This window comes from Dendropsophus ebraccatus, chromosome 2 (genome assembly GCF_027789765.1).
Source record: "Dendropsophus ebraccatus isolate aDenEbr1 chromosome 2, aDenEbr1.pat, whole genome shotgun sequence".
NCBI classification, from domain to species: domain Eukaryota; kingdom Metazoa; phylum Chordata; class Amphibia; order Anura; family Hylidae; genus Dendropsophus; species Dendropsophus ebraccatus.
Genome location: NC_091455.1, coordinates 212,691,671 through 212,704,303, shown reverse-complemented (window position 1 = coordinate 212,704,303; position 12,633 = coordinate 212,691,671). Strand labels below are relative to the sequence as shown.

The 12,633-nt window shown below is 40.1% G+C and overlaps 1 protein-coding gene across 1 annotated transcript in view; it reads left to right on the top strand.

Moving 5' to 3' along the window:
* VPS50 (VPS50 subunit of EARP/GARPII complex) overlaps nucleotides 1-12,633 on the top strand; it is a 119,411-nt gene that overhangs the window by 91,237 nt on the left and 15,541 nt on the right. The window contains exons 18-21 of the mRNA XM_069959417.1: nucleotides 5,033-5,209; nucleotides 8,182-8,300; nucleotides 10,411-10,517; nucleotides 12,428-12,549. Of these exons, the coding sequence (XP_069815518.1) occupies nucleotides 5,033-5,209; nucleotides 8,182-8,300; nucleotides 10,411-10,517; nucleotides 12,428-12,549 (525 nt within the window). The remainder of the gene's footprint in view (nucleotides 1-5,032; nucleotides 5,210-8,181; nucleotides 8,301-10,410; nucleotides 10,518-12,427; nucleotides 12,550-12,633) is intronic.

Here is a 12,633-nt window from a genome sequence, read left to right as displayed (position 1 = left end):
GAACATTGCTGGGCTTTAGCAGCTCAGGGAAACACCCCATGAGCTTGATGGCTTCATTTGTATAAAACTTCTCAGCGCTGGAGTGAAGGATTAAAATAAAACTTATATTTCCTTTTTCAGGGTAAGAAGCCCTATTGTGCACTGCAAAAAGACAGGTTCCACATGGAATCCCTCCTGTTAGACAACAAGCCACAATTATAACAAGTACAATCTATTTGGCTTCCCTGGCCTTCTACCTGGTCCAACCCATTTTTTGCATATAGACTGGTCCAGGCCAGGTTGGCACCTCCTTGTTTTTTGTCAACCAGAACTTTTCCAGTCTATATTTCCCCTTCCCTTTTTTCTTAGTATTTAATCTTTTTCTTTTAAATCAACTGGTTTCAGAAAGTTATATAGATTTGTAACTTCTATTTAAAAAATCTCCAGTCTTCCAGTACTTATCAGCTGCTGTATGTCCTGCAGGAAGAGGTGTATTCTCTCCAGTCTGACACAGTGCTCTCTGCTGCCACCTCTGTCCATGTCAGGAACTGCCCAGAAGAGTAGCATATCCCCATAGAAAAATATATTTTCTGGACAGTTTCTGACATGGATTCTGATCCATTGACGGGCAGGTGGCCGATTGCAAAATCCTTAGAGGAGCTAGCAACTCTGGAAAACACATTAGCCGTCAGGAGGAGGAATAACAGGATCTTGTCTCTGCGTCTTCCTACTCCGAGCTAACAGACTGTTTCCCTGCTTTCTTAGAATATTAACGATTAATGGCCGGGTTGGACTTCTGACACATTGACGGCCGCTGTAATGATTTCTGCATCATATTGGTCATGGCCCTCTGATTGAAAAAAAGTGAAAGAAATTAGAGCGAGGGGCTGTTGTGATAATGGATAGTACACTGTCACCCTGGTACATGCTGCAAAACAAAATCAGCATATTAAAAGAAGATTCAGTGAGCTATTCAAGAAAAATATGTGATAACCTAATATGTTTATGTAAATGTCAGGAGTAATATACAGCATAACACTATTACATACAATGCTGCAGCATATTCAAAGACTAAACTACTGCCCCTCATGGTAAAAATATACCTATTATCTACTATAATACTGCCCCCTATATACAAGAATATACACTACCTTTCAAAAGTTTGGGGTCACCCAAAAATTTTGTGTTTTCCATGAAAAGTCCCACTTCTTTACCACCATACGTTGTGAAATGAATAGAAAATAGAGACAAGACATTGACAAGGTTAGAAATAATGATTTGTATGTGAAATAACATTGTTCTTCCATCACACTTTGCTTCCGTCCCAGAATCCTCCTTTTGCAGCAATTCCAGCATTGCACACCTTTGGCATTCTAGCTATTAATCTGTTGGGGTAAGCTGGAGAAATTGCCCCCCACGCTTCTAGAAGCAGCTCCCACAAGTTGGATTGGTTGGATGGGCACTTCTGGCGTACCATACGGTCCAGCTGCTCCCACAATGGGGAGGTGATCTGGTGACTGCGCTGGCCACTCCATTCCCTATGATAGAATACCAGCTGCTGCTTCTGCTGGAAATAGTTCTTGCACAATTTGGAGGTGTGTTTAGGGTCATTGTCCTGTTGTAGGATGAAATTGGCTCCAACCAAGCGCTGCCCACTGGGTATGGCATGGCGGTGCAGAGTGATGGCCTTCCTTATTCACAATCCCTTTTACCCTGTACAAATCTCCCACCTTACCAGCACCAACCCCAGACCATCACATGACCTCCACCATGTATAACAGATGGCGTCAGGCATTCTTCCAGCATCTTCTCATTTCTACTGCGTCTCACAAACGTTCTTCTTTGTCATCCAAACACCTCAAACTTGGATTCATCCATCGTCCACAACACTTTTTTCCAGTCTTCCTCTGTCCAATGTCTGTGTTCTTTTGCCCATCTTAATCTTTTTCTTTTATTAGCCAGTCTCAGATATGGCTTTTTCTTTGCCACTCTGCCCTGAAGCCCAAAATCCTGCAGCCGCCTCTGCATTGTAGATGGTGACACTGGTGTTTTGCGGGGACTGTGTAATGAAGATGCCAGTTGGGGACATGTGAGGCGTCTGTTTCTCAAACTAGAGACTCTAATGTGCTTATCTTCTTGCTTAGTTGTGCAACGCGGCCTCCTACTTCTTTTTCTACTCTGGTTAGAGCCTGTTTGTGCTGTCCTCTGAAGGGAGTAGTACACACCGTTGTAGGAAATCTTCATTTTCTTAGCAATTTCTCGCATGGAATAGCCTTCATTTCTAAGAACAAGAATAGACTGTCGAGTTTCAGATGAAAGTTCTCTTTTTTCTGGCCATTTTGAGCGTTTAATTGACCCCACAAATGTGATGCTCCAGAAACACAATCTGCTCAAAGGAAGGTCAGTTTTGTAGCTTCTGTAACAAGCTAGACTGATTTCAGATGTGTGAACATGATTGCACAAGGGTTTTCTAATCATCACTTAGCCTTCTGAGCCAATGAGCAATCACATTGTACCATTAGAAGACTGGAGTGATAGTTACTGGAAATGGGCCTCTATACACCTATGTAGATATTGCACCAAAAACCAGACATTTGCAGCTAGAATAGTCATTTACCACATTAGCAATGTATAGAGGGGATTTGTTTAAAGTTATCTTCATTGAAAAGTACAGTGCTTTTCCTTCAAAAATAAGGACTTTTCAATGTGACCCCAAACTTTTGAACGGTAGTGTAACTACTATAATAATACTGCTCCTATATACAGGAATATAACTACTATAATACTGCTTCTATATACAGGAATATAACTACTATAATACTGCTCCTATATACAGGAATATAACTACTATAATACTGCTCCTATATACAAGAATATAACTACTATAATACTGCTTCTATATACAAGACTATAACTACTATAATACTGCTCCTATATACAGGAATATAACTACTATAATACTGCTCCTATTAACAGGAATATAACTACTATAATACTGCCCCCTATATACAAGAATATTACTACTATGTGACTGTGACATTGGGGTTGCAGGGCCGTCCCATGGCCTCCCTTCCCTGCATGTGCACGCTTTGCGGGGTTGGCGGTCGCTGACCGACACGGTGTGGAGGTAGCGTAGGGACCCGTGTGGACCAGAGGACCTGCGCGGTGGTACACGGGGCAATATGGCTTGATCAATTCATATACAGACACTCTGGTGTTGATTTTAATATAGGCCTAGCGGCATTAGTATCAGCCATAGATGGGATGTGCAGCCGTTCCACTCTCTCCAGTTCGTGTATAACTACTATAATACTGCTCCTATATACAGGAATATAACTACTATAATACTGCTCCTATATACAGGGATATAACTACTATAATACTGCTCCTATATACAGGGATATAACTACTATAATACCGCTCCTATATACAGGAATATAACTACTATAATACTGCTCCTATATACAGGAATATAACTACTATAATACTGCTCCTATATACAGGTATATAACTACTATAATACTGCTCCTATATACAGGAATATAACTACTATAATACTGCTCCTATATACAAGAATATAACTACTATAATGCTGCTCCTATATACAAGAATATACTACTATTGTACTGCTCCTATATACAAGAATATAACTACTATAATACTGCTCCTATATACAAGAATATAACTACTATAATACTGCTCCTATATACAAGAATATAACTACTATAATACTGCTCCCTATATACAGGAATATAACTACTATAATACTGCTCCTATATACAGGAATATAACTACTATAATACTGCTCCTATATACAAGAATATAACTACTATAATACTGCTCCTATATACAGGAATATAACTACTATAATACTGCTCCTATATACAGGAATATAACTACTATAATACTGCTCCTATATACAGGGATATAACTACTATAATACTGCTCCTATATACAGGGATATAACTACTATAATACTGCTCCTATATACAGGAATATAACTACTATAATACTGCTCCTATATACAAGAATATAACTACTATAATACTGCTCCTATATACAGGAATATAACTACTATAATACTGCTCCTATATACAAGAATATACTACTATAATACTGCTAATAATGTTCTCTATCATGTAGTATAATCTTTCTGTGATTATTTTCTATGGTTTTCCTGCTGCTTCTTTCTATCAGGATATTAGTTGCGGTGTAGTTAGAGGACGATTATGTGCCTGTAATTTACTGTTCGGCTGTTCCATAGAGATGAATGGCTCAGTGACGACTATTGTTACAGACTCTTATTTCACAATGTAAAAGAAATATCCCCAGTGTATACAGAGCAGCCTCAGCACTCACATATAAAATGCTAATGCAGGAGCGTGCTGAGACAATTGGCAGACTAGCTTCTACTGTTATATAACTATGGAACTCTCTAGATCTTTCCATGTCAATTTGTAGTGTGTATGTATATATATATATATATATATATATGCAGATTATCTATATAGAATGTGAAACTTCATCCTGTATTGCTTTACATTACCTGTCCAGTTGTTATCCAGAGCTGCACTCACTATTCTGCTGGGGAGGTCACTGTGTACATACATTTCATTGCTGAACCTATACTGATCCTGAGTTACATCCTGTTTTATACTCCAGAGCTGCACTCACTATTCTGCTGGTGGGGTCACTGTGTACATACATTACATTACTGATCCTGAGTTACATCCTGTATTATACTCCAGAGCTGCACTCACTATTCTGCTGGTGGGGTCACTGTGTAAATACATTATATTACTGATCCTGAGTTACATCCTGTATAATCATAGTGCAAGCTCTGATCAGCAGTTCAGCTTGCATGGAATGCGTTGAAATCTGCAGAATTGTGAATGCTGCTCTGGAGTATATTTACAAGCTTTCGCTCAGGATAAGTGTATCTACAATGTTTTTACAATGTATTTTGGTAACGGGTAATACACTGGCTGCACCCACTCCTCCTTATATACAATGACTGGCATCAGTAATAATGTCTTCTCTCCCCGACCCACAGGAATTTAAGTGTTTGGGACAATCTCGCTCTCCGTCCATGTCGCCCAGTAAGCAGGCCACCTCCGCTGATCCGTCCGCTGTCTCCCTGTTCGAGCAGTACACCAGCGGGGGGAATCCCTTTGAGATACAATCTGTACTAAAAGACGATGAAACTGAGGATGTTCTGGCTGCAAATGGGGTAAGAGACGCTGGAGGTACACTGGTCAGACTGGGGGGCGGGGAAGCCAAGGGGTGTCTAGTCCATCTTTATCTATCTATCTATCTATCTCCTATCTATCTATCTATCTATCTATCTATCTATCTATCTATCTATCTATCTCCTATCTATCTATCTATCTCCTATCTATCTATCTATCTCCTATCTATCTATTTATCTATCTGCTATCTATCTATCTATCTATCTATCTATCTATCTCCTATCTATCTATCTATCTATCTATCTATCTATCTATCTATCTATCTATCTATCTCCTATCTATCTATCTCCTATCTATCTATCTATCTCCTATCTATCTATTTATCTATCTGCTATCTATCTATCTATCTATCTATCTATCTATCTCCTATCTATCTATTTATCTATCTATCATCTATCTATTATCTATCTCTCTCCTATCTATCTCCTATCTATCATCTATCTATCATCTATCTATCATCTATCTATCGATAGATAGATAGATAGATAGATAGAAAGATGATAGATAGATAGATAGATAGATAGGAGAGAGATAGATAGATAGGAGATAGATAGATAGATAGATAGGAGATAGATAGGAGATAGATAGGAGATAGATAGGAGATAGATAGATAGATAGGAGATAGATAGATAGATAGATAGGAGATAGGAGATAGATAGATAGATAGATAGATAGGAGATAGATAGATAGGAGATAGGAGATAGATAGATAGATAGGAGATAGATAGATAGATAGGAGATAGATAGGAGATAGATAGATAGATAGATAGATAGATAGATAGATAGGAGATAGATAGATAGATATATCAGGAAATCCCACAGCACTCTGTAGATTCGGGTGAATCAAAGTAAATTTATTGTAGTAGTAAATCACAGCATTCTTTTTGCTTCAATAGATAGATAGATAGGAGATAGATAGATAGATTTATTCTAAGTCTCACCCTAACAATAGATAGATAGAAGATAGAAGATAGATGATAGATAGATAGATAGATAGATAGATAGATAGATAGGAGATAGATAGATAGATAGATAGATAGATAGATAGGAGATAGATAGATAGGAGATAGATGATAGATAGATAGATAGATAGATAGATAGATAGATGATAGATAGATAGATAGGAGATAGATAGATAGATAGATAGATAGATAGATAGATAGATAGATAGGAGATAGATAGATAGATAGATAGATAGGAGATAGATAGATAGATAGATAGATAGATAGATAGATAGATAGATAGGAGATAGATAGGAGATAGATAGGAGATAGATAGATAGGAGATAGATAGGAGATAGATAGATAGATAGGAGATAGATAGGAGATAGATAGATAGATAGATTTATTCTAAGTTTCACCCTAACAATAGATAGATAGAAGATAGATGATAGATAGATAGATAGATAGATAGATAGATAGATAGATAGATAGGAGATAGATGATAGATAGATAGATAGATAGATAGGAGATAGATAGATAGGAGATAGATAGATAGATAGATAGGAGATAGATAGATAGATAGATAGGAGATAGATAGATAGATAGGAGATAGAAGATAGATAGATAGATAGATAGATAGATAGATAGATAGATAGGAGATAGGAGATAGATAGATAGATAGGAGATAGATAGGAGATAGATAGGAGATAGATAGGAGATAGATAGGAGATAGATAGGAGATAGATAGGAGATAGATAGGAGATAGATAGGAGATAGATAGATAGATAGATAGATAGATAGATAGATAGATGATAGATAGATAGATAGGAGATAGATAGATAGATAGATAGATAGATAGATAGATAGATAGATAGATAGGAGATAGATAGATAGATAGATAGATAGATAGGAGATAGATAGATAGATAGATAGATAGATAGATAGATAGGAGATAGATAGGAGATAGATAGGAGATAGATAGATAGGAGATAGATAGGAGATAGATAGATAGATAGGAGATAGATAGGAGATAGATAGATAGATAGATTTATTCTAAGTTTCACCCTAACAATAGATAGATAGAAGATAGATGATAGATAGATAGATAGATAGATAGATAGATAGATAGATAGATAGATAGGAGATAGATGATAGATAGATAGATAGATAGATAGGAGATAGATAGATAGGAGATAGATAGATAGATAGATAGGAGATAGATAGATAGATAGATAGATAGATAGGAGATAGATAGATAGATAGGAGATAGAAGATAGATAGATAGATAGATAGATAGATAGATAGATAGATAGATAGATAGGAGATAGGAGATAGATAGATAGATAGGAGATAGATAGGAGATAGATAGGAGATAGATAGGAGATAGATAGGAGATAGATAGGAGATAGATAGGAGATAGATAGGAGATAGATAGGAGATAGATAGGAGATAGATAGGAGATAGATAGGAGATAGATAGGAGATAGATAGGAGATAGATAGGAGATAGATAGGAGATAGATAGGAGATAGATAGGAGATAGATAGGAGATAGATAGATAGATAGATAGATAGATAGATAGATAGATAGATAGATAGGAGATAGATAGATAGATAATAGATAGGAGATGGATAGATAGATAGATAGATAGGAGATAGATAGATAGATAGATAGATAGATAGGAGATAGATAGATAGATAGATGATAGATAGGAGATAGATAGATAGATGATAGATAGATGATAGATAGGAGATAGATAGATAGATAGATGTACTCTTTGTTATATCCCTCTCTCCTCCAGTATACGGAGTCCTGGCAGAGCTCTATGTCTCCTCCAGATTATATATAAGTGTATGTGTCTGTGCAGCAGTCGGGGTTCCCGCCATGGTGGCCACATTATAGGGGGGGGGGTAACCGGGTTGGTTGATGTTTGTGTTGCTCCGGGTGAGCAGGGATGGGGTCTTCCATAGACAGGTGATGTGTAACATAAACAATGGGAACGTCTTCCCTCCCAGTACGAATCCGACGAGCTGGAGAAAAGCGCTTATCAGGAGTACGACAGCGACAGCGATGTCCCCGAAGAACTGAAGAGAGATTATGTGGATGAGCAGACCGGAGACGTACCATCAAAAAGGTGAGAGCAGCCTGTGATGTGGGGGGCGCTGTACATGTGTGACACAGGAATGGTCAGTCTGGTATCAGGTATAGAGGGATCCTAATGTAATAGAAACATGGCATCAAATGGTTTTTCAAGGGGAACTCCGGTGATTTTTTTTTTCTTTTAAATCAACTGGTGTCAGAAAGTTAAATGAATATGTCATTTACTTCTGTTTAAAATCTTCAGTATTTATCAGCTGCTGTATGTCCTGCAGGAAGTGGTGTATTTTGTCCAGTCTGACACAGTGCTCTCTGCTGCCACCTCTGTCCATGTCAGGAACTGTCCAGAGCAGTAGCAAATCCCCATAGAAAACCTCTCCTGCTTTGGACAGTTCCTGACACGGACAGAGGTGGCAGCAGAGAACACTGTGTCAAAGAAAATACACCACTTCCTGCAGGACATACAGCAGCTGATAAGTACTGAAAGACTTGAATAAAAAAAAAACTAAATTACAAATCTGTATAACTTTCCAACACCAGAAGATTTTAAAGTTGAAATAATTCCTCGGAGTAGCCCTGTTATGGCGTGTTTCTGCATTTCGCTGCACTGAAGACCATTTTCTCCAACCCTGTATACAACCTATTTGATCATTTGCCGTCTGCTACTGAATATACAGAGCGTGTGAGTATGACTATTACCCAGATATACAGAGGGTGTGAGTATGACTAGTGTCCAGATATACAGAGGGTGTGAGTATGACTAGTGCCCAGATATACAGAGGGTGTGAGTATGACTAGTGTCCAGATATACAGAGGGTGTGAGTATGACTATTACCCAGATATACAGAGGGTGTGAGTATGACTAGTGCCCAGATATACAGAGGGTGTGAGTATGACTAGTGTCCAGATATACAGAGGGTGTGAGTATGACTAATGTCCAGATATACAGAGCGTGTGAGTATGACTAGTGTCCAGATATACAGAGGGTGTGAGTATGACTATTACCCAGATATACAGAGGGTGTGAGTATGACTAGTGCCCAGATATACAGAGCGTGTGAGTATGACTTAGTGTCCAGATATACAGAGGGTGTGAGTATGACTAGTGCCCAGATATACAGAGGGTGTGAGTATGACTAGTGCCCAGATATACAGAGCGTGTGAGTATGACTAGTGTCCAGATATACAGAGGGTGTGAGTATGACTATTACCCAGATATACAGAGGGTGTGAGTATGACTAGTGCCCACATAGACAGAGGGTGTGAGTATGACTAGTGTCCAGATATACAGAGGGTGTGAGTATGACTAGTGTCCAGATATACAGAGGGTGTGAGTATGACTAGTGCCCAGATATACAGAGGGTGTGAGTATGACTAGTGCCCAGATATACAGAGGGTGTGAGTATGACTAGTGCCCAGATATACAGAGGGTGTGAGTATGACTAGTGCCCAGATATACAGAGCGTGTGAGTATGACTAGTGTCCAGATACACAGAGCGTGTGAGTATGACTAGTGCCCAGATATACAGAGGGTGTGAGTATGACTAGTGCCCAGATATACAGAGGGTGTGAGTATGACTAGTGCCCAGATAGACAGAGGGTGTGAGTATGACTAGTGTCCAGATATACAGAGCGTGTGAGTATGACTAGTGCCCAGATATACAGAGGGTGTGAGTATGACTATTACCCAGATATACAAAGGGTGTGAGTATGACTAGTGTCCAGATATACAGAGCGTGTGAGTATGACTAGTGTCCAGATATACAGAGGTGCCCAGATATACAGAGCGTGTGAGTATGACTAGTGCCCAGATATACAGAGGGTGTGAGTATGACTAGTGCCCAGATATACAGAGGGTGTGAGTATGACTATATGGTACAAGCACATAATGCACAGGTCAGCTCACCGTCATGTGAACGCCTCAGGTCTCCGACATGTTTTAAATCATAACAGTTCTCATTTGTGGCAACCATGAATAAGAACTATAATAGTGTGAAACCCGTCGGTGTGTCATGTGTAATTTTATAGGTTATTTTTAGCTGTGTATCTAGGGTAGCACGTCTTGCGGACCCCTGCGCTCCTGAAGACGAGCCCGTGTACTCCTCAGCTGTTCATTTAAGCTTTCCTAACCGCCATCTTGTCTTGAAGCATTTCTAGAGAGACCCTGAGGAGTCGGAAGAGATCCGATTACAGCCTGAACAAGGTGAACGCGCCCATCCTGACCAACACTACACTGAACGTGATCCGGCTGGTGGGTGAGTAAGCGGCACTCATTATCTCCGACCACTTATATCCGACCACTCGTCTTATTAACTCATGTCCGGCGTATGTGATGTGACGGGCAGGTGATGTATACAGGCGCTGTCACGCTAAGAATTAAATTGGAAGATTGGAAATAGTGTTTGATCCTGTTACGGTTATTACTGGGGACGAGCTGTATAATTATAGGGGGGGAGGGGTATATTGGCGGCCATGTTTATTGCTGTTTGCTTGTGGAATTAATTGTTTTTCTGATTTGCTGTCAGTTCATTAACCTCCTCATGCCTAGTGCGGCTAACAGGATACACGCATCCCACTGCAAACAGACAAGAAGGAAGAGTTCTCTCCAGTGTGACACAGTGCTCTCTGCTGCCACCTCTGTCCATGTCAGGAACTGTCTGGAGCAGGAGAGGTTTTCTATGGAGATTTGCTGCTGCTCTGGACAGTTCCTGACATGGACAGAGGTGGCAGCAGAGAGCACTGTGTCAGACTGGAGAAAATACACCACTTCCTGCAGGACATACAGCAGCTGAGAAGTACTGGTAACTTACTAATATAGTGTTATAGCTAATAGTCCTGGCTACAATGTGTCTTTGCCTGATTTCCCCCTGACAGTAAGTTGAAAATGAAAGCAGTACATAATGTCTCAGGAGGCTTGCGTGGATCTTGTCTCTATCCCCGCCCCCTGAGTGATGTCACCACCTCTGACTAGCTCCTTCAGCAGGCATATACATATATACATATTTTTATGTCTTTATTGGGAGATTAAGGGAAGAATGAGGAGTGGGTACAGCATGCTGCCTTGTGCTGAGCAATGCCACAGGCAGAGGAGCAGACTGGGAATGAATACAGCAGTTTCTGCTTCCCTGCTGTGTGGAGAGGCAGTCTGCAGTCTGCAGCGATGTTCTGCTGTGGGAGGGGAGTAGTCTGGGTGGGATGGCTGTGATGTTAGAGCTTAAGGAAAACAATGCATTCTGGGTATTGTAGTAGACCCAAAATGTAAAGTTTTATGAGCAATTGTCCCCATATTGAATGTTATTAAACCTTCTCCTGATGTGGCTTCTCCTGTGCAAGTGTTATTGACGAACAATAATCAGAGCCGCCATCTTCAGCATCTATAAATATGTACAGCGCTGCGGATTATGTCGGTGCTATACAGATGCATTAAACCAGTCAGTGACCGATACCTGCCGTGTAAGTCTCCTGCGTATAAGAACTTTCTGGAGAATTCCCCTCAGGTCAGAGGTAAATGTCGCCATCATTCAGTCGGTGTCGGGGATTTACCCTCTAAGGATGGAGACAATGGCGGCTCCCCATAAATGTCATCTCTATAATTCCCCCTTAAAGGATCCCTGTCACCATAGAAACTTCCAACCTGTCATATCAGAAGATGGTCCGCAGATGTGAGCGCGCTGAACGCCTTGTTTTACCAATTGGTGGGGATCCCAATTCTTGGAACTTCTGATATGTCACAGTGGGAAAGTAATAGTAAAGGGGCACTCCTGCGGGGAAACAAATCAGATTAATTGGTGTCAGAAAGTTATTTAAAAATTTCCAGTCAATCTGTACTTATCAGCTGCTGTATGTCCTGCAGGAAGTGGTGTATTCTCTCCAGTCTGACACAGTGCTCTCTGCTGCCACCTCTGTCCATGTCAGGAACTGTCCAGAGCAGCAACAAATCCCCATAGAAAGCCTCTCCTGCTCTGGACAGTTCCTGACATGGACAGAGGTGGCAGCAGAGAGCACTGTGTTAGACTGGAGAGAATACACCACTTCCTGCAGGACATACAGCAGCTGATGCTGTCACTCATTGCCGCCATAGCTACGTACAGTGCAGTGATACCTGTCTGACTATAAAGTACTACTACCGTATCATATTTTTCATGCTTTTTTTCTCTTTGTCCAGGGAAATACCTGCAGATGATGACCATCCTGAAGCCCATCGCCTTCGATGTCATTCACTGCATGTCGCAGCTTTTCGACTATTACCTTTATGCCGTGTACATGTTTTTTGGGAGAAATGATGCGGTGAGTGGAGTAATAGTCACCGCCAGTCATCCATCTCCTCTATGATGTGTATTCATATGTAGTGAACCAGCAGAGGACCTCAGG